The sequence below is a fragment of the Plecotus auritus genome (genome assembly GCF_963455305.1).
Source record: "Plecotus auritus genome assembly, chromosome: 2".
Taxonomy (NCBI): domain Eukaryota; kingdom Metazoa; phylum Chordata; class Mammalia; order Chiroptera; family Vespertilionidae; genus Plecotus; species Plecotus auritus.
This window is the reverse complement of record NC_137771.1, coordinates 199611957-199635864: the sequence shown is the minus strand read 5'-3', so window position 1 is coordinate 199635864 and position 23908 is coordinate 199611957. Positions and strand designations below refer to the sequence as shown.

The 23908-nt window shown below is 40.8% G+C and overlaps 1 protein-coding gene across 1 annotated transcript in view; it reads right to left on the bottom strand.

Moving 5' to 3' along the window:
* Nucleotides 1-23908, bottom strand: part of WDR49 (WD repeat domain 49) — a gene marked incomplete at its 3' end in the record, with an annotated part of 152809 nt that overhangs the window by 98053 nt on the left and 30848 nt on the right. Inside the window, 2 exon segments of the mRNA XM_080654711.1 lie at nucleotides 11496-11644; nucleotides 13299-13466. Coding sequence (XP_080510837.1) covers nucleotides 11496-11644; nucleotides 13299-13466 — 317 coding nt within the window.

Below are 23908 nucleotides of genomic sequence, written 5' to 3'. Positions count from 1 at the left end.
TTAATTTCCTAAGTATTTCCTTTGTATTATACCTTTACTTCTCTACTTGGTTTTCAGGTCAATGCTAATCGCCTTGAATGAGAAACCTTACTCTCAGCTTAATCAGTAATATTATGTGGTTTGGCTTTAAACCAGATAACTGTACTTCCCTTCTTTCTTAATTAGTCTATATCCTTTTAATCATGAAAAATATCTCACAGTAATAGAGTTTTATTAATCCAGTCCTTTGACAAAATGTCACTTAAATATCTAGTTAATATTTGTGAATCTCTTCTTTTACGTTCAAGTTGACTTTTGGCAAAGAATAAGGCCATAGCTCAGAAAGGATATTTAATGTCAATTTTTATTCCAGATATTCTAAGGAAGTTTTCTTTATTCTTATGAGTAAAAATAAATAAATTGACAAAGACCTAAGTTTAAAAATTACAATTAAATAATTGTGGGGTTTTTTTTAATATTTTCCACAAATTCTCATCTAAACTATACTATTTCTAGTTATAGCATGATAACTAAGAACTTGTGGTGTTTGTCCAGACTTACTAAGTGAAGTCCTGAAAATGCCATATTTGAAGTCTCTCTATTTCATCTCTTTTTCATATTAGGAAGAATAAGTATCTAAGCTTATACTTTTATATCAAGGTAAAATTTAGCTATTCACATAAGAATGATGACATTTTTTCTGTTTAATCTTTATCTTTTTTCAACTACTAGCTGTTTAATAGTGCAGCATTATGAAAGCAAATATTGTATCACTTATATGCACTAGAACCAGAAACTAATTTATTGAGACTCCAGACACCCAGATCCTAGTTTTAAAATACTCATGTTTGTCAGTGTGGCTATGTGATGTTACCTCTCGCCATTTACCAAACAGTCCCTGCCAGCTCTGAAGTTTTGCCAGTTTAGTCTAGAATGTACTGAAATTGCCCAGCCCATTATCTAAAGATTCAAAAATAACAATAATTCTAACAAACTCAAGGAGGTCTATCAGGAAAACTGAACCCTTCAGGGCAAACCAGCTGGCCCCCACCCATGCACCAGGCCTCTATCCTATCTAATAAAAGAATAATATGCAAATTGACCATCACTCCCAACACACAAGATGGCTGCCCCCATGTGGTCAAAGATGACTGCCCCCATGTGGACACAAGATGGCCACCACAAGATGGCCAGCAGGGGAGGGCATTTGGGAGGAACCAGGCCTGCAAGGGAGGGCAGTTGTGGGCGATCAGGTCAGCAGGGGAGGGCAGGTGGAAGGGACCAGGCCTGCAAGGGAGGGCAGTTGGGGGCAATCAAGCCTCCAGAGGAGGGCAGTTAGGGGTGACCAGGCTAGCAGAGGAGGGAAGTTAGGGGCGACTGGGCCTGCAGGCAAGGGCAGTTGGGGGGGACCCAGGCCTGCAGGGGAGGATAGTTAGGAGTGACCAGGCCAGCAGGGGAGGGCAGTTCGGGGTGACCAGGCCTGCAGGGGAGGGCAGTTAGGGGCAAACAGGCTGGCAGGAGAGCAGTTAGGCATCAATCAGGCCGGCAGGGGAGTGGTTAGGGGGTGATCAAGCTGGCAGGCAGAAGCAGTTAGGGGCAATCAGGAAGGCATGCAGGTGAGCAGTTGGGAGCCAGCAGTCCTGGATTATGAAAGGGATGTCTGACTGCAGTCGGACATCCCCCGAGGGGTCCCAGATTGGAGAGGGTGCAGGCTGGGCTGAGGGACACCCTCCGCCCCCCGTGCACGAACTTCGTGCATCGGGCCTCTAGTCTCTATAATAAAAGCCTAAGCGACCATTTCAGCGGAACGACCAGAATGACCGGTCGCTATGATGCGTACTGACCACCAGAGGCAGATGCTCAACACAGGAGCTGCCCCCTTGTGGTTAGTGTTCTCCCACAGGGGGAGCGCCGCTCAGCCAAAAGCCAGGCTCACGGCTGGCAAGTGCAGCGGCAGTGGCGGGAGCCTCTCCCACCTCCATGGCAGCTTTAAGGAGCAGCAAGCAGAGTGGTAAGGAGCAGCCAGCAGGTGGGCGGTAAGGAGCGAGAGGTCCTGGACTGCGAGAGGGAACAGGCTGGGCTGAGGGACAAACCCCCGACCCCCAGTGCACGGATTTCATGCACGGGGCCTCTAGTAATAATATAAGAGTGAGGGGAGAGTAGAAGACAGACTCAGATGACTCTATGGAGTCATCAAACATTTACTACTAACTCCTGCCGTTCTGCAGGAAATGGATATAAAATGACAATAAGAAGGAGAGAGAGAGTATATATCACTAGGGGATTTTGAGGACAACAGTGCAGCAGCTCAGGTTTCCAGGGTTAATCCACAAAAATGGATAGCCTATTTGCAGATAATGGCATAACAGGAAGTGAGAGCATTGGTTTTTCTGAATACACTTTTATGTATTAGCAAGTCCGTTTATTTAGAATTTGAGCCTTTGGATAATCCACAAAAGCATAATCAGTGACTAGTTAAAGGCAATTTTGTTTGACATGATATATGCTGGCAAGATGCCTCAACTAACATTTTTATCTTAAGTCAAATAACAAATCTTCCTTTAAAAAATATTTTCACTATTTTTCCAATACTGAAGTCAAACAAAATATTAATCACAAATTAAAATCTCTTGTGCTATTCTTTTTAAATTGTTACCATAACCCTATTCTTCTCTCTTTTTTTGTTCATTCTTTTTAACAAAAATGAGGGAAGACATACAGCTGTAGGACACAGATTTTGATGATGTGTCTGTTTGTGAATTCTGACATTGACATTGAAAAACCCAAAATGTTTTCTAACACTATGAATTGTTCTGCAGAAATCGCATTGATTTCCCAGTTCAAATTTGGCGATACATCTAACTAATGTCAACATTTCATTTTAGCTGCTTTCTTTTTTTAGAATAAAAGTTCATTGGGGGAATTTTAAATTTTCAATGAAATTGATTTTTCCATTCTCATTACTCACACAATACTGGGGCGGGGGGCGGGGGGGAATAAAATTTTTGCTTGTCTTTAAAAAGATTTCTAAATTTGCTTTTCAAAGACCACAGTTCCTCTTTTATTTTACAAAGTAAATTTTAACACTTGAAGTTTCTTTTTTATGCAACTTAAAATTTATACTAACCACATCTTCGAAGGAAATAAATAAAAAACAGGTAGAACAAAGGAACTCTGGTTCAAGTATGACTGCCGAGTAGGTTTCTGTAGGGGGCCTTCCTGCTTCAAAGAAACACAACTCTGAATAAAACATAACGGCTGCCTTGCTGGGCCTTCAGGGAGTGGGGACAAGCTCCACTGTTCTAAAAGAAGAAAGAGACGAGAAGAAACAAACTCAAGATGGAGACAGTGAACGGTAGGCATAGAGGCAGAGACTACAACCAGGAGCCTAAGCCTTGGACCAGAAGCAAGGTGGGGCACTGAGGCAAGAGACTGCTCAATTAAACTGGATGATGGGAAAGGAGAGTGCAGTAGCCTCGGGACAGAGTTTCCTCATTTCCACTATCAAAAACAATATAAGTCTCCTCTGGAGCAAAGCATCTTCCATTTAGCTCCTCAGGATGCCTGTAGTTTAGCAATGGCAAAAAACAAAGTAACAACAAAAGATAAGCAGCCTGACCAGTGTTGCTCAGTGGTTGAACATTGACCTGTGAACCAGAAGATCACCAGTTCGATTCCTGGTCAGGGCACATGGCCCCTTTGCAGGCTTGATCCCCAGTAGGGAGTGTGCAGGAGGCAGCCAACTGATGATGTTTCTCTCTCTTCGATGTTTCTATCTCTCTATCCTCTCTCTTTCCTCTCTCTAAAAATCAATAAAAACATTTTTTTTTTTTTTTTTTTACAAAAGATAACCAATATAAAAGACTAGAGGCCCAGTGCATGAAAATCGTGCATGGGTTGGGGTCCCTAGGCCTGGCTGGTGATCAGGGCCTATCGTGGCTGTCTTGCTCAGTCCCAATCAGGGCCTGCCAGCTGCCTGCTGGACAGGGGGAGGGACCATGGGAGGTTGGCTGTGCAAGTGCACTGACCACCAGTGGGCAGCTCCTGCATTGATCATCTGCCCCCTGGTGGTCAGCGTGCGTCATAGTGACTGGTTGACGAGTTGTTCTGGTTCTTTGGTCGTAATGGTTGCTTAGGCTTTTATATATATAGATCAGAAGTCACCCTGAAGGAGAATCACCAGAATAGCGATTTTCAGCTTTGAATCACCAAGGACTCCAGACATTGAAATTATCAGATAAGAATGTAAAATAATAATATGAAATTAAAGAGCTAAAAGTCAAAATTCCAAAAATGAACAATGAAAGACTACTTAAAATTGCTAAGCAGGTTTAAAATTATTTAAAAAAAACACTATGATAAAAATTAAAAACTCAGTGTATGGGTTATAATGAAAGTGGGCACACCCCCATTAGAAACACCCCTTTTAAAGTTAAGAATATATATGATAAGGGTGTTTTCTAAAATATGGAGGGAAAACCTAAACAAACAAAAGGAAAAAATTTGTGCATAATTTTTTTTTCTGAAAAACAGCTAAAAGAATGAATAAGTGGGTAAATACAGCATGTGCTTTCTCAATATTTTAAAGGTGTCAAAATATCAAATTCAATGAAATTCCAATTCAAATACTAATATGGTTTTTATGGAACATAAATATTGATCCTAAAATTTATTTTGAAGAATAAAATGCCAGACAATAGTTAAAATTGAAAAAAGAAAAACACAAAAAGTAGGAGTTGTCCTACCCGGTATCAAAATGTACAATAAAGCTATGCTAGTTAAACAGTGGTAAGTTAGTGTAGGAAAAGACATGTAAACTGATGGAACAAATAAAACATCTAGAAACAAATTCATGCATATACAATACTTCAAATGATGAAAATAATAGCATTTCAAAGCAATGGAAGAGGAATTATTTAAAAAATAATCTTGGATATCCATTTGTAGAAAATAAAAACTTTACACAAAAATAAACAACAAAGTTAAGTGCAAAAAAAATTCTACAACATAAAAAGTATTAGTAGAAAATAAAACAGGGATTTTTTTATAAGTATAGGTGTGGAAGGCATTCCTAAGCTAGATACATAATCCCTAGCCATAAAGAAAAGCAATTTTATAAAAATTGAAAATATTTTAATGAGAAAAATATATAAACAAGGGTAAAGGATATAAGCTTGAAAGACATATTTGTATCTTATAAATAAAAAATAATCAAAATATTTTTCAGACAATAAATCAGTGAGAAAAAGACAAAGTCTAGCTAATAAGATAAAGGACATGATCAGATAATGCACACACACAAAAAAACAAGAAATGTAAATGGCCAATAAATATTTGAAAAAAAATTTACACTAATGTTTTATCATCAGATTCACAAAAAGAGGAACAAATCCTATCTAATAATCTAATAAAAGAATAATATGCAAATTAACCCTCACTCCGCTACACCCACAAGCCATGCCCACAAGCCACGCCCATCAGGCAATCAGGAGCAATTATGCAAATAAACCCAACCAAGATGGCTACGGCCAAGAGAGCAGGAGGGAGGCTTGGGTTTCCCCGGCAATGGAGGAAGCCAAGCTTTCCGCCTGCCCTTGCTGGCCTAGGCCTCCACTCAAGGCTACAAAGTTTCAATGATAGAAGATACATAAACCCAAACAGAAATGGCGGCAGCCACACACCTGGAAAGAGCAGGAGGCTAGTGTTGCCCCCGGTGATGGAGGAAGCCAAGCTTTCCGCACACCCTGGCAGGCCCAGGCCTCCACTTAAGGCTACAAGGTTTCAATTATAGAAGATACATAAATCCAAAAAAATGGCTGCCGCCACGGAGCAAGAAGAAGGCTTGGCTCTGCTCCAGGCTACAAAGTTTCAATTGTAGAAGATAAATAAACCCCAGATACCAGGGCCTCCGCTTGGGTCGCCGGGGGGCATGGCCGGCCTGCAAACCACCACAGGCCCCTCACCCAGGCCGCCCCACGCCCCAAGGGAACCCCCACCCTGATCCAGGACACCCTTCAGGGCAAACCAGCTGGCCTCCACCCATGCACCAGGCCTCTATCCTATCTAATAAAAGAGTAATATGCAGATTGACCATCACTCCAACACACAAGATGGCTGCCCCCATGTGGTCAAAGATCCTGCCCCCATGTGGACACAAGATGGCCGACACAAGATGGCCAGCAAGGGAGGGCAGTTGGAAGGGACCAGGCCTGCAAGGGAGGGCAGTTGTGGGCAATCAGGCCAGCAGGGGAGGGCAGTTGGGAGGAACTGGGCCTGCAAGGAAGGGCAGTTGGGGGCGATCAAGCCTGCAGGGGAGGGCAGTTAGGGGTGACCAAGCCGGCAGAAGAGGGAAGTTGGGGGCGACCAGGCCTGCAGGGAAAGGCAGTTGGGGGGTACCCAGGCCTGCAGGGGAGAGCAGTTGGGGGGGACCAGGCCTGCAGGGGAGAGCAGTTAGGGGTGACCAGGCCTGCAGGGGAGGGCAGTTAGGGGCAAACAGGCTGGCAGGGGAGGGCAGTTAGGGGCAAACAGGCTGGCAGGGGAGCAGTTAGGCATCAATCAGGCTGGCAGGAGAGTGGTTAGGGGGTGATCAGGCTGGCAGGCAGAAGCGGTTGGGGCAATCAGGAAGGCAGGCAGGCGAGCAGTTGGGAGCCAGCAGTCCTGGATTGTGAGAGGGATGTCCGACTGCCCGAGGGGTCCCAGATTGGAGAGAGTGCAGGCAGGGCTGAGGGACAGCCCCCCCCCCATGCACGAATTTCGTGCACTGGGCCTCTAGTTAATGGTATAAGAGCTTAGAGAAACTGGGATCTTTATATACCTCTAATGAGTATTCCAATTAGTGCAACATTTCCTAGTTGAAATCACCAATATTTATAAAAACTCTTTAAGAAGTGCATTTCTGTTGACCCAATAGCATAACTTCTAGAAACTTATCACAAAGAATTTACTTATGAGGTATTAATGGTGTGTGTGATAGTTGGTTTATAAAGGTAAAAAAGTAGAAACAATGTCTTTTTTATACATAGTTGATTAAACAATTAAGTTATGGCCATCCATACTATAAATTACTATGTAGCAGGTAAAAATTCAGATCTATGTATACTCACATGGTAAGATCTCTAGGAGAGTTTAATTAGAGAAAAGAAGTTGCAGAAAAATATGATTCCTGTGATACTATTTACCAGAAAACTAATAAAAAATACTTTGTATTAGAATGATATATATAAAATACGTAATAAATGTATCATATACAATAATACAACATATGAAGTCATAATAAAACAATATGAGAATATACCCATCGACTGTTAATAGCTATTTAGGAAGAGAGGAATTGATTTGAAAGGGAAGTAAGTAGGAAGAATATTCTCTTTTTTGGTACATGGTTCTTCATATGTAATTTTTATGGGAGGGCATTCATTCATATACTTACATAATTAAGACAAGATGAAAATGATTATTCCTGGGTAAACAGAGGGAAGTTGAGGATGGGGGGGGTTGTGATACAGAAGGAAAAGGAAGACAAACAGGTAAGATGGAAGCACCAACACAAAAGTCTAACTGTATTTTCCTTCCCAACCTTAGTACTACAATACAGAAACCAGGTCCTGCCTGGGCAAAATCAGACCCTCAAACAAAGGATTAAGTTACAGCATGACCTGCTTCTGGTAGGTAAGGATTAGTAACCCAGGAGAAAAGGGTTAAGAACAATAGAAAAGCCTGATCAGGTCCCTGGTTGGAATATCAACCCCTGGGCTGAAAATCCTCTCACTCCCCATGGGGATTCCTCCATCAAATGACCAAGTTGCTGGCTTCCAGCAGGGCCTTACGCTCCATGACTGCCATTTTATGAGGCAGTTTGGAATCCAAAACAAAATGCACTTGGACAATTATTTAGAACTAGAGGCCCAGTGCATGAAATTCGTGCACTTGGGGCGGGGCGGGGTGTCCCTCAGCCCAGCCTGCACCCTCTCCAATCTGGGACCCCTTGGGGGACATCCCTCTCACAATCTGGGACTGCTAACTCCCAACCACTCGCCTGCCTGCCTGCCTGCCTGCCTGATTGCCCCTAACTGCTTCTGCCTGCTGGCCCAATCATCCCCAACTGCCCTCCCCTGCAGGCCCAGTCACCCCCAACTGCCCTCCCCTGCAGGCCCGGTCACCCCCAAATGCCCTCCCCTGCAGGCCCGGTCCCCACCAACTGCCCTCCCCTGCAGGCCCGGTCACCCCCAACTGCCCTCCCCTGCTGGCCTGGTCCCCCCCAACTGCCCTCCCCTCCTGGCCTGGTCCCCCCCAACTGCCCTCCCCTGCAGGCCTGGTCCCCGCAACTGCCCTCTCCTGTTGGCCCAGTCATCCCAACTGCCCTCCCCTGCCAGCCTGGTCCCCCCCAACTGCCCTCACCTGCTGGCCAGGTCCCCCCCAACTGCCCTCCCCTGCAGGCCCGGTCACCCCCAACTGCCCTCCCTGCAGGCCGGTCACCCCCAACTTCCCTCCCCTGCTGGCCTGGTCCTCCCCAACTGCCTTCCCCTGCAGGCCCGGTCACCCCCAACTGCCCTCCCCTGCAGGCCCGGTCACCCCCAACTGCCCTCCCCTGCAGGCCTGGTCACCTGCAACTGCCCTCTCCTGTTAGCCCAGTTGCCCCCAACTGCCCTCTCCTGTTGGCCCGGTCGCCCCAACTGCCCTCCCCTGCCGGCCTGGTCCCCCTCAACTGCCCTCCCCTGCTGGCCATCTTGTGGCAGCCATCTTTTGACCACATGGGGGCAGCCATTTGTGCAAGGGTGTGACAGACAATTTGCATATTACCTCTTTATTATATAGGATGCTACCAAGTTCTACAGGGATAAACTTATTGCTTATGGGAGGGCATTCATTCATGTACTTACATAATTAAGACAAGATGAAAATGATTATTCCTGGGTAAACAGAGGGAAGTTGAGGATGGGGGGTTGTGATACAGAAGGAAAAGGAAGACAAACAGGTTAGTGCAACATTTCCTAGTTGAAATCACCAATAGCATAACTATTGCTATTGGCACTGGAAAGTGGCAATAGAGCAATCTTCCAAAAGAGAACTGGTCTCAGATCATTTTTGTTGGAAATTATTTAGATCTATAGTACTTTGCTCTGAAAATCCTCTAATTTAGTAATTCATTGACCAAAACATGGTTCACTCAAAGGCTCTTTTAAAAAAAGGATGCTTCCTTTCATTTTCCCTGTTCCCTAATTTATCCCCAGTCTATAAAATACCCAAAATAATGTTGTGGTAATAAAGCAGAGGTTTACCCTGAGAGCAGAAAGCCCTGTTGTTCGTTGTGAAGACATAAAGACTGTGATTAATATGCATCTATCAAAGGGAAATGGATTCAGACTAATGTGAAAGACAGCATGACAAGCTTAATTATAATGTAATGCTTTTAGAAGTCCAAGCAAAAATAGAATGATAAAAGTGCTTTGGAAGAGGCAAGGTAGGTTTAACATTGATAATAGCTGTACACAATCAATTCTGACTCTAAGGACATTTTTTTTTCACTCGCGTTTAAAGTTATCAAACCTTTCAGAGAACTCTGTAATGATAAAATATCTGGTATTTAATTTATACTTATGTTTGATAGATATTTTTAATTTAACTAATAACTAAATGTATTATTTCCTCAAGAATTATTGAGGACCTCCTGTATGCATGGCACAATCCAAAAGAAGACTTAGCCCCTAACTTCACAAATTCTATCAGTTAGTTGACAATTACACTATTTTATATATTATGTATTTAACATGTGTTTAATGTGTACTAAGGTGTGCAAGGCCCTGGGAAACACAAAGATTAACTCCACAAGTAATCTTTGCCTCTAGAATACAATATGTACATATACAACCTTGAGTATTCAAGACAGGTTGTCTTAAATTCAATAATGAAAGTGAGAACAAAATGTTAAACAATCTCAAAAAAATAAAACAACTAAATCTGAGTAGGGCATCAAAACAAGGTTTCACTCTGAGTTTTGTTGATATTTCCCATTCACAGTAATGTGTCTTCCCTTCAAGCTGTCAACAACTGATCACAGAACAAACACTACAAAGGGCCAAGCACGGTGATAGAATACAAGGGAAAAAGATCCTGACCCCGCTTAAGGAAGCAAATAACTATTTCAGTTCAACATGTCACGACTCTAAGGAGGGACACACAGGTGCAACGGGAGTGCAGGGAAACACCTAGGTGTGCATGAAGGACTCCAAAAAGTCTGAAACTTCCAGGACAACTAGGAATTTGCTAATTGGTCATAGAGGAGAGGGGACTGAAGGCAGAAGAAAGAGCATGCTGCACAGCCATGAGACCGCACAGTGAAAGCAGCCAGGAGGTTGATATGGCTGGAGCATTAAATGAATGGAAGAGGAAAGCCGGAAGTAAAGTAGATTGGGGGTTGGGGCTTTATATAAAAGAGCGAGAATTTTAGAATTGATGGTTAGATCAAGGGAAAAGACGAGGGTTGAAGAAATTTTCTTAATGGAGAGGAGATTGAAGTCAGACCCATCTTAAAGTGAGGAGATGTGTTAGTAAAGCTTTGTAGTATTTAGAGCAAAGGAATATGAGATTTGGAATTCGAACGGTGGCAGGAATTAGCAGTTGATTGGCGAAGCTGAAAGGAAAGGGAGAGGATTTATGTGATAGGTACACAGTAAAATATGCTCATTTGGCAGGATTTATGGGTGGGGTGAGGTTAAGAGTTGAAGATGAATTTCTGGTTTTTACATAGCACTTTAGAATAAAACAAAAGGTTGGATTCACTGGAAGAGTCTCAGAAGCTGTCCCCCAAAGCCTATTGTTCACCCTTCTCTTCACAACCAGGTGTATTGAAATCTATCACATGTTAACTACATCTAGAAGTCATGCATCATGTAAAATGGACATTTTACAGAGGAACAAATGATGGATTCTTAGAGATTAAGAAGTTTTCCTGAGGGGAGATAGTAGTAAATAATGTGGTCAGAATTCATCAGGGACTATCTGGTTCCAGTGCCATGTTTTTTCCATCATCTTTAAAATATCCCACCAATATCAAATAGAAATGAACTGATATACTTAATTGAAATGTTCTTAATGTACTTGACATTCTTCAGAATAACTTTAATTTCTTGCTTATTGAGTTTTCAATATTGAAGCAACAACAGCTAATTGGCTGTGTCTCACCAAAGGAACATTTCCTAGTCCCCATTTCTGTTTTTCTTCCATTGAATTAGTGAGAACTCTTGAAACTCTCAAATATGATCTATTAAGAGCTCAATCATATGAATTAAATTCATGAGTATATGGTTTTTTAAAAAATTTATGAAATACTTTGCCCCACTACCTGGGACTATTGTTATGTGAACATCAGTATATTTTGCAAATATAAATTTTCAAAGACATAGTAGCTAGCCAGTGTATTTTAAAATCTAAACCATCTCTCAGAGTAATTGAGGATCAACGATAGATTTGGGTAGAACTGGGGAAGCAGAATTACGTAAATGTACAATGTTACTTACTTTATCTTTGGAGAAGCTGAAAAGTTGTTTTCTTGCAGCAAAGAATTGGACAGCTATTACACTGGCTGAGTGACCCCAAAGAACACCAACTGGCTTAGAGACCACATAGGGGTTCCAAAGGCAAACTTTATTGTTAATGCCAGCAGTTGCTAATCAGAATCAGAAAGAAAAAAATGTTTTTAATAACATGAATAGCCCACATTTTCTTTTTGAAATGAATGTATCTTATATCTGTAGACAAGTGCCAGTCTCAAAAGATGGAAAATCTTGTCATTGCCCAATGGCCCAGGCTCATGGGGCAGGAGCTCTATCATACAAATAGCTGAAACCAAGGGAGCAGGGGGAAGGGGTGCTCATGAGGTGAAAGTACCATTTAGGAAGCAGCCAGTGGCCCAAACAGGTGGGGACAAAATCCTGCTTTCTAGTCCTTATATTTCCACCCTCCAGCCAACACAGCTTAGGAACATAATCATATTAGTTATCCCAGGAGTAAGAAAGCACTAAACAATATTCAAAGTTTCCAAATGAATTAAAAAACTATAAAGAAATAAATTATTTTCATTGCCATGTAAATGATTATTTACAAGCAAACAAGCACAATTAGCTTTTTGACTTGTTTAATTGAGAGAATAAGGTAGTTTTTAATATAAATTTTGCTGTACTCAGGGAGCATGTCAAGAGCAGGGACCACAGTGCTTCTTTGGGTCTATGGAGAAACCAGAAGAGAATTCTTTGTTGTGCCCTCAGATAGGGCCAACTGGAGCTGAGCTTATTCACCCTCCTTTTGTCAGCACTGTGCCAGGTACAAAACAGTCATCAGTGGAAAGGGGTTGACCTAAGCAATCAATCAATCAATGAAATGGCTGATATTTGAGTCCTTCCAAAGTCAATTCACCAACCCCTCCAGCATTCTCTAATAAATCAACAATGCTCCTTGAAAGTTTAATGTTGGAAGATTCCTAAATTCATATTCTGAGTATCTTTTACTATAGTTGTCAGCTATTATTGTTGGAAATGTAGGGACTCAGTACCTAAATTGATACTCAGTACCTATTGATAGAGCCAAAAGTCTATCTTCATATGAATGATAGTTATTGAATGAGGGTTAAAATGATTCCTTCTGTAGACCATATATGGTCATTCTCTATAACTACCCTATTAATTTTTCAATTGTGCCTCACTTTTTTTTATAATGTTTGATCTAATAGCATACATACCAAACCCTCAGCTTTCAAATGTCTATATATTTAAACAGTTAATGCCTGAAAACCTGTATAGCTTATTTCCACAGCTAAAATATGTTCTGGTATATCAAAAGAAAAACTCTCCTTTAATAAACTGCAGCTAGGATAACCTGAGATTTTTCCAAAACTATTAGAGGTTGTATTCTGAAAGGTGAAAATGTTCTACATTTTGAAGTCCATGTGTGTATGTGGGTGGGGGAATGGGTAGCAAAGAAAATGATGTATTTGGGGGGTTAAGCTTTTGGAGGTGTTAGAATGATGGTAGAATAGCAGACACTGCACAAACTGTCTTCTGTATATCACTTTACTACCCTACCAGTGCTAATAAAAACACTCATTAAAGCATTGGGGCACTTTCTCATATTTTCACCCCAGTAAAGCTCTTATACACTGCGCATCATAATGCATCATTATCAGACATTCTCAGGCAATAAAATGTAAGCTTCTCAAGTTGGTCTCTCTGGCAATAAAGCAACTAGGTGAAGAGGCTTCATGCATACAAATAGGCATCCAGACTATCTATGAGGCCCTCATAGTTATCATAATTTAGTTTACGTACCAATTAAATTGAGCCGAGAGTGGTAATCAAAAGCATGAATGCCCTGGGCAATGTTGAAAGATGTCATTTGAAGATGCTTTTTTGATTTTTCTCTCCAAGCCAGAACCACAGTGTTTGTTTTGTTGGTTGTGCTGGAAATGATAGCATCTAAAGAGGCATTGTAAGTAACTGATAAAAAAAAAAGAAAAATAATATTTAATTGATTTCTCACAAGACATGAGCAAAATAGAACCATTTTAATATGTAAAGTTAAAAATTAAACTCAGATTACCCCTCCACTGACCTCCCATTAAAGAATTTACAGTGGAAAGTTACAACAAAATCTGCATTTAAACTTTTTACCCAATATAAGGCTACCTTGAATGTTTTAATTGGAATACATGGCAGGAAAAATATTAATTACTCAAATTATATGGAATTCTGGGAATCTAAGATGAGTAATTGCTCAAATCCCTGGGTTCTTCCTCCTGGGTCTGAGGCAGGCAAACAGGAGCTTAACAGCCATCTGCTTCTCTCAGAGTTCCAGCTCATGCCCAAACCATGGTTTATTTAAGTTGTGCCTGGTCTAGCATGTTTGAGAGTGAGATGGCTAGGACTCAATTCCCTGCGAATACTCATAAACACAGCTAGAGATTTGGGTAAAATGTCTATTCCTGCCTTACTCGTGACCTGGTGCCAGAAAATGTGGAGCAAAATCCTATTTCCCAAGCAAGGAAAGTGAGGACTCTTTGGTCAGGAGAACCTTTCCATGCTTTCAGACTCAGGCTCCAAAAGCAAACATCTTTTCCCAACTTCCAACCATGGCTGCCCTCATGACATTCGCTTATACATTTTGCTCAATGATTTGTGCCCAGAGTTTAAGGATTTCTGATTTGACCTCAAAATCAAATTCCTGCCTTATGACAAAGAAGTTGTAACTTTGCACAGCTTGAGGAATGTTATTTTAATAGAATGGCCCTTAGAAATATTCCTGATCTTTATCTTATATAATAAAGAGGGAATATGCTAATTATGCTAATTGACCATCACACCCTCACAAAGATGGTGGCACCCACAGCCAGTAAGGAGGGAATATGCTAATTGACTGCCACGCCCTCAAAGATGGCGGCGCCCACAGCCACAAGATGGTGGCGCCCAGTCCCCTCAGCCCTGCTGGGGTGGCAGGCATGCAGCACAGCCGGGCCTGCCCCCAGGCAGGTCCAGCCACTCTGTGCGCCTGCCTCCAGAGTCCCCCAGTCCCCTTAGTCCCCAGCCTCCCAGGGCCGGCCTGAGGCACAGGCAAGCCTCAGATGTCAGCTGCCCAGCTGCCCAGGGCTGGCCTGAGGTGCAGGCAAGCCTTGGATGGTGGCTGCCCAGCTGCCCAGCGCCGCCCAAGGCTCAGGTAACCAGGGCCAGCCGAGGCTTGTGCTGCCAGCAGTGGCAGCAGCAGAGGTGTGATGGGGGTGTTGCCTTCCCCTGATCGCCGGGTCACCTCCCACCCCTGAGGGCTCCTGGACTGTGAGAGGCGGCAGGCCGGGCTGAGGGACCCCCCTTCCAGTGCATGAATTTTCATGCACCAGGCCTCTAGTATTATATAGAATCAAGAGTGAGACTGCTGGAAAACAATTCTCAATAGATTGCTAGAATTCCTGCACTTCTTTTGAAACTAATCACTGACTCCATTTGTTCCAGACATTTGGTTAGGAAAAAAAAAAATTGAAATATACATTTGGTGTCTCTCTTTGCAGCAAAATATACACAAACTTACTACCCAGAATAAAAAAAAAATAATGTGTTTCTCTAGAATGAAAGGCAGACATGCATCGAGTTCAATGAAAAAGATTCAGCTTCTCTAAGCTTGGGGTGTCTTTTCTGTAACACAGCCCACTGCATGTGAAAATATTCACCTGGGACCATACTTTGCTGCTGTGGGACTTGCTAGCAAGGGGAACTGACATGAATATGCTGAAGCCAATGTTGCTTGCTATGCTGTGAGTAATAATATCCTTTTGTCTTTAACACAGGAGTCTTATATCCTCTGTCATTTTAAGATTTTTTTAGATTTTTATTTCTCCAAGTGAGCACCACAGTATTGATTTTGTATAATTGGTCATGCTAGACATGGCGCATATATATATATATATATATATATATATATATATATATACACACATATTATTACTAAAGGCAAGAAAATTTTGAGAGGCAGGATAATTCAATACATTTCTTTTCCTGCATCCTTCTATTGAGTTAATAACAACTAGAATTTATTCATTTAAGAGCCTATATTACATTATGTGAATAGCTTAATTTAACATACTTCATATTTATCTCACTATGAAATATATGGCTTAACATGACCAATTTAAAAATAAATTAATGAGATTGAGAGTATTCTATGTGTCTCAAAATATGGCATCCAATCTTCCAAGATTTATTGGCATCCACTATGTGTTCTGTGTTATGACAAAATTAATAAGAGAATAAGTGCACAGTCTGGATGCCCCCAAGTTCGGGATAAAAGATGTAAATCAAAAACTAGAAAAAACTAATAAAGTGTTGGTACAGAAAGTATAATACAAGTTCAAAAAAGAACGAAACAGTGTGGGCTTTGGGGTTTAGAAGACATTTGGTGAGTGTTGACAGAAAGATGTCATTTCAATCGATGAGAAGTGGTGATAAAGCACATGTATGGGAGCAAGGTAAACTCCAGAATTTAGAGCTGAAAGAGGACTAAATCTACATTATTTTACAGATGAAGCAATAGACACCCAGGCACGTTTAACAATTTGGCCAGTCAGCAACTGATTGTTGTCAGACTCTGCACTGGAGCCCAAGTATTCTGACTCTGATTTTCGGTAGAGTTTAATGTTACATAACATTTGGCAAAGTTAAAGTACAAATTCAGAATGCAGGCATGATCTCCTACCACTGGAACAGAGCTTCTCAAATTTCAATATGAGTGACCTGGGGATCAGATCGGTGTAAAAATACAGATTGTCATTCAGTAAACCTAAGATTCTGCATTTCTATCAAACCCCAAGTTGTTACTGCTGATGCTTGCCCAGCACCACACTTTAAGTAGCAAACACCAGAATACATTCCACAGAGTATTGCCATTATTTTTTACTCCAGAGAATCACTTCATAGCTCCTAAAATTTAGGAGGCCAAATGTCCCTTTGGAAATCAGATGAAAGCTATACACCCTCTCCACCAGAAAGATGGATGTGCACACAACATTTCGTGAAACACCAGGATTTTAGGACTCTCTCCACCTTCACTCACAAAGCCCAACCACGGCAGATCTGAGGAACTCAGGTGGTGAACCTCCAGCTACAAGGTAATTGTGGATTGTTGAAACACTTCACTGGCTTTCTAAAGTGATTCTTAAAACTTCAATTACTGATGTTCACCCTTGTGTTTACCAGTTCTAATGTTGGGCTCCTTTTTTTTAGCTTCTACTTCCTTAAATGAGTTTAACTGGCCTTTGATGCTGGTTTCTCCTAATCAATGCCTGGGCACAATGTCTAAGAAAAGGGAAGGACTGGGGTGGTACAAAGGAGACTCTCAGAAGGGGAACCAAAGCAGAGCTGCCTCACTAAGCACTAGGCACACAGAATAACTCACCAAAAAGTGTGTCATGAAGCCTGAAGCACCACTAAAGACCAAAATGGTCTACTTCTCTACTCTGCCTGGAATGAGCCTGGTAGGTTTATTTCTTGCTCATCTCCCATTGTGCAGTCTCCCTCAGCCTATAAATTATTTGTAATAATTATTAGGACAGTTTATTGTATGACTCCCCTGTACTAGGCATCATGCCAGGTGCTTTCATCTTGCGATCATCTTCAGCAGGTAGATTACTGATGAGGAAATGGACAGTCCAAAGCCAATTCACCCAAGGGAAGGCAGCTAATTGGAGGTAGAAATGAAATTGAACCCACTCCTGTTTGGTGGTGGGCTCTGTTTTGCATTACTGCATCATTCTTTTCCACGAAGCCCCACTGCCACATGCATGCAGATCTGAGGTTGTTTTCATTACCAACTATATTTATGTCCCCCACACTCTCAATCTCAGACCAAGCCCCCGCTTTATCTTGAGTCTTCTCTTTCCTGATTTTATCACTTACCCTCTAGGAACAGTATTTTTATGTCCTCTTTGTTCTCTCTTTATCCTTTTCTTGCATCTACTGTCTTTCCTTCTAAAAAAAGAAAAAGAAGGGAAAGGAAGAGAGGGAGAAAGAAAAAAAAGAAGCAAGAAGGAAGGAAGAAAGTAAAGAAGGAAGGGAAGAAGGAAGACAAGGATGCAGAAGTGATCAGTTCCTATAAAGGTGAGTCCTTTGAGCCTCACTGGGGAGTATTAATTATAGGCGCATAGAGGTCCCTGATCATCTGCTAACACCACTATTGCTACTTTACTAGAAGTACCAACAGTATAAAATCTGATGACAATTGTTCTCATTAGGAAGCAACCTCACTGAAAATATTCCCTTTGTTTAGAGAAAATCCTTGGGGTTATTGTAACTTGGCTCAGTGAAGCAATATTACAAGATCTAAAGTATAAACCAAACACTACAAGTATGTCTTCAAATTCATGGAACTTCCCTAATGTCACTACAGTATAATCCAAGTAAGTTATTTCTACCCAGAAAATTACTTTGTCACATGTTCCCACATTATATCCAAGTATCATCTTCAGTTTTGAGGATATAAAAAGAAGTACATTCTGCTCAGGTATTCAAAGAATAGCTTTAAGATTTGAATCTGCAGGTAACCAAGTGACATTTATGGGCCTGTGTGTAGTGTTATATAGTGGAGACTCAACAATTCACACTGTATTTCTAAAGCACGAGAGAACTTGTTTCTGATTAAATTGTAGAATGCCAGACCTCCTGAGAATGCCTGAGTAAAAGGTGAGAGTAAAGCCATTTCCTTAAAATCAAATTATCTAATAGATAAGAAATGTTTTCCTCCTTCTTAAAGATAGAAAAGGAAATGAAAGGTTATGATGTTTTTAATATACCAGGCTAGGGAATAGGATGAGCTGATTAAAAATAAATGATTTGTTTTTAATATTCTGGTGAGTTTGGGGATTGGTAGAGGAAAAAAATTAATTTCTGTTAAAAAACATAACACAGACTCATAGCTACAGAGAACATTTTGATAGCTGCCAGATGGGAGGGGGAGTGAGGGGATGGGTGAAAAAGGTGAAGGGATTAATAAGTACAAATTGGTTGTTACAGAATAGTCACAGGGATGTAAAGTACAGCATAGGGAATATATATATATATATATATATACACACTGAGTGGCCAGATAACTATGATCTCTGAATGCATAATAATCTGGCCACTCAGTATGTTGGAGAGTGGGAATTTTTGCCCATTCCAGAGAGACCGTGGACTATGCCCCAGTTAGAGTTGTCAGTGCTGACACCAGGCCAGGCCTTGTGATACGGTCTCATGGCCCCTTCCCAGCATGTAGGCCTTCTTTCATAGATCACTGTCAGCTTTCTGAAGAACAGGATGACCCTGTGAATAACATGGTTGTCAATGGCATGATCCTGACGTTGCTTAGGAAAAACTGTTTTGTCTTGGGTTACTTGTTCTGCAAAAACAGGATGTGGTTAATGTGCTTAAAAGTGGTCCTGCACAAAGGGTCGGGGCTGCTCTCTGGACTCCCTGCGTGGAGAAAGGCTGAGCAGTCGCCGGCCGGCTGGCCGGCCAGCTGGCCGGCTAATAAAGGCTCCCTAAATTTTAATTTGGTCTGGACTCCAGTGGTCGTTCACTCGCGCTCGCTCCACAACAAGTATATATATATATTAGAGGCCCGGTGCATGAATTCGTGCATGGGTGGGGTTGGGCCAGCCTGGCCAGGGGGAGGGGACATGGGTGGGGTTGTCCAGCCTGCCTGCTGGTCAAACTCCTGTTCGAGGGGACAATTTGCATATTAGCCTTTTATTATATAGGATATACACTGTTGGCCAGATTATTATGTGTTCAGAGATCATAATAATCTGGCCACTCAGTGTGTGTGTGTGTGTATGTGTGTGTGTGTGTGTACACACACACACACACACACACACATATATATATATATATATATATATATATATAAAGGCTAATATGCTAAGTGTCCCTCCTACCATCTGACCAGTCACTATGACACACACTGACCACCAGGGGCAGACGCTCAATGCAGGAGCTGCTGAGCTGCAGTGACTTGCGGCTGTAGTTCTCGGGTGACACACCCCAAAACCAGATAGGAGGGAGCCCAATTCCTCGCGGGCCGCACAATTCCACCTTCAGCCATGGGTTATGTTGTTGCTGGGGCACTGTCAGCCCTGAATCTAGTTTACTGCACACTTGCATTTGCGTTCCACACTCTGTACCACAGCAACTTTGCAGAATGCCCTCTCGCACTCCAGGACTCCTCGGGGGATGTTGGAGAGCCGGTTTCAGCCCGATCCCTGCAGGCCAGGCCGAGGGACCCCATCTGCCAGAGGGACCCCTGCTCACTCTGCAGACACCAGGGAGGGACCACAGGAGGTTGGCTCCAAGGTGTGTCCGGCTCGTCTCACCCAGTCCCGCCTGCTGGCCACCTTCTAATTAATTTCCTTTCAATGTGCACAAATCCATGCACTGGGTCACCAGTATAGTTAATAATATTCTAATAACTATGTATGGTATCAGATGGGTATGAGAAATATCAGGATGATCACTTAGTAAGTTATATAATGTCTAATCACTGGAGTGTGCACCTGAAACTAATATAATATGTTAACTATAATTGAGAAATTAAAAAATGATTTTTAAAAAAGACAATACACCAAAAGAAGCACAAATTATAAAAGACTAATTAATTTGGCATTAAATTAAAAACTTGTTTTCATAAAAAAAAACACACACCATAAAACAAAATGAAAAATACATCTCACACTGAGAGAAAATATTTGTAACACAGATAACTGACAAAAAAGAAGCACAAATCAATAAGAAAAAGAAAAACAATTCAATAGGAAAATATGCCAGGTAATTCACAGAAGATGAATTCTAAATGGCCAATAAACTTATGACAGATGTTTTATTCTCACAAGTAATCAGGAGAATGCAAATTAAAACTACAGTTGATGAATGTATTTCACACTCCTCAGATGGGCAAAATTTAAACATCTAACAATTCCAAGGTTGGTGAGGATGTGGACAACCAGGATCTCATATGCCTACTGTTGAGAGCATAAACTGATACAACCAGTTTGAAGAACCATCTGGCAACAGATAGCAAAGTTGTGCATAACTGTATGTGGCAGCCCTGGCAATTAAAGGTAGGTGAACTCAAACCCACAACATAGCAAGTCCACTAGTAAGCATGTAAGCTGAAATGACTCCATATATGTGCATGAGGAAATATGTAAAGAATGTTCTAGAAGCATGATTTGTAGTGGCAAAAAAAATGGAAGCTTGTTGCATGTCCATCAACAGGAGACTAGATAAAGGGTAGAAAAATCTACAACTTGAGAAATATTGGGGGGAATCCATTTAAATCAACACAGATTTATCTCACAACATGGAGTAATACAAACTGTAGGAGAATGCAAGCAGAATGATACATTTATGTAAGGCTTAAAACACACAAAATGACACCATATAGCACTTTATTGATAAAAAAGCATGAGGAAACTATGGAAGAAATGCATGAAAAAGAAATTTCTGTTAGATAATATTTTGAGGGAGAAAAAGACAACTTGATATTGTCTATCCATTAAGATGCTAACTTTCAACTTTTCTGCTCTCTGTCATTTAGTTATTTTTTAGAAAACATTAAGGAATCTACCATCAATCCTTGTCCTCACAAGTGTCAAAATGCCCCTGTATAATAGCAATTAGGTAATGTGGGTAAAGTTATTTGAAAATGAAAAATTATACCTAACAACTAAGTAAGTAATGCTATTAGGTGCACTTAGAGTGAGCTGGAACAAAACCACTCTATGTCATTTGCCAACAGGTAGATCTGAAGCAGGGTAAAAACTGGGCCATGTCTAACTAGGAATTCTTATCATTCTCTGGGATTTTACTTTATGAGTCATGTGACTTGGGAAAACACCCTGCCTTGAACTTCCTTTGATGTTCTCTTATTTGAGAGAGTTTATTTTCAGTTGCATTTCTTATTTTGAAGTTGGAATCCTATTCTCTGAGACCACCACAGGGCTCTCTATATTCTAAGCAACTATTATTTGAAAGAGGAAAGATAGAAACAACTCTATTCCGTTTTTAAAAATCAAAGTGCATCTAATTCATCATTGGTAAGCAATTTTCTAAATAATGCAATTAATTTAATGACTTTACAAAATGCTGATTAGATCTATGTTCATGATACAAACGGACCCTCCCCTTCCGACATGCCATAGGACCAGCTGCAGGGAGAAACCTCTTTTATTCAAACCTAGGCAACCAGCTTGCAGCTGGTTTCAACTGCTTTGAACGCAGCGAGGGGACTGGCAGGAAAGGCGGTGTCCCAGCTAACTCAGTGGTGCACCATCTTTTTGTCCAGAGGACTGATTTAGACACAGCCAAGTGGAACAACACACAAGCAAGACAGTAAATCTGATTCCAAACCTAGTCCCTATCAATTATGAAGGCTCCCTGAAGAAACAGCCTGGCATCTGTACTCTAAATTCTCTGGAACAGCTCCATTAATTAGCACAGCAATTAGTGATGTCGTTATCAGTTCCAACTGTTTTGTATCTTCTCCTGGCCATGGTCAGACAAAGGTGGCAAAACACAGTTCAATGTAATAAAGAATCGATAGTTTTTATTGCTGTTGAGTGCTCACTCTTTCAACAGCTACACCTCCATTCTGTGGTTTCCAATGATACTGTCTACATGAGAAGGCAATTATTTGGGACCAAAAAAAGGAAAATTCCCTGAGATTTAAGACACTTACATCTTGCCTCTATTGCTTGAAATCTCTGTACTTACTTTGCAAGCATTTCAGGATGTAATTATTTTTCCATTAAAATATGACACAGAACCCCTCAGACAAGATGAAAACATTTTCTCCCTCAAAGCGTTAAATAAGAAATCGGAACCTTATCTTAAAGCACTAAGCTAATACTTTTATGTTAGAAACTGGGTTTTTCCTTTGACATTTCCGTTTTACAGATATTCTATCCTTAGCTTCAGTGAAACATTATTAGCCTACGTGCTCAAGTATTTCTTTTCTTAATTGTACATTCTGTCCTCACACTGAGAAGAAAATCAGCAAAAAATAGTTCTTGAGGCATCCTAAGGATATCAATTCATGTTGCTGGGGTAAAAAGAATATCAAATGAAAGCAGCCAATGGTTACTCGCTCCTGAGAGAGTAAATCTTGCAGACCAGGGAGCATAGTCACTAGGAAGCCCATTGTCCTATATTCGACTCCAGCCTCCCTCACTCCTCCCTGCTTCCTTCTTTCTCCTCATATGTTAAGTTTTTTGAGAGTCAAGCCTATAATTACTCTTAATTCTACAGTCTCCAATACCTAAGGCAATTTTAAAGCACATACAAAATAAATAATTGTTGATTGATTGACACATGAAGTCTACAATTTAAATAAACTGGCCAAAGTAAATATATTTTCTCAACTATTCTTCTAAAGATTATCCACTTAGTTACAATGAGTTTTGATTCAAAAGCTATGAAATTACATCATCCAGGTTAGATAACAAAGATCCCTACCATTTTTCACATATAAAACTTTTCTTTAACCATTTCCTAATTGCAGTGATTTAGAGGCTAAACTCTAAAGTTGGATTCTTCAGTTTTAAACACGAATCTCTACTGTTGATACTAAACTAAACTAAGTTCCAATGTTCTCTTGTCAGTAGATAAGAAAACTAAAGATAAGAAAGCATACATCTTAAACAAGATGAGCAAAGAATTCACATTGCCCAAGAGAAAAGTTTTTTGTCTTTCAACTTAACAGACAAATACTCATGAGCAGTTTACTTCACCAACAGGGTTGCTTTTTGAAAGGTTTAAGTGAAAGTGTGACAGGGTTTAGAGTGAGAACTTGACATTCTTCCCCTGAGCATAAAAGTGATACTTAAACATTATTCATGTTCAGAAAAAAAAATCTCAATTGGTACATCCCCAACCTTTTAAAAAACAGATTTCTATTAGCTACTTCTCTGTATTATCCATATTAATTTAAGGTCATTGGGATAAACTTCAGGAAACCCACCACAAGTAGATTTTAAGAACTATAACTTTATTACCATAGTCTATCTCGTCTTTGGTTTCTGTATTAAAATATCATGCTTGTTTGGAAGCAGCTTCAATAGCTCCTTACAGTTTCTAGTACTTCGATTTTTGTTTCCATTTTATGAAAATGTAACACACAATTGTGTGCCTGTCACACATAGTTGATGACCAAAAAAAATAACATCTTTTGTTTTTCCCACTATTAATATCCTGCCATAATTAAAGGATGGGTAGAAGGTACCAAAGACATGGTATGATTTATACTGAAGGAAAAATGCAGGATCTATAGGTTTTCCTATGAAATATTATTATTGTGGGTCATGCATTAAAGAATCACCAACCTCCTAAAACCCAAAAAGTGTAAAACTACCGTAAGAGCCAAAGGTTGG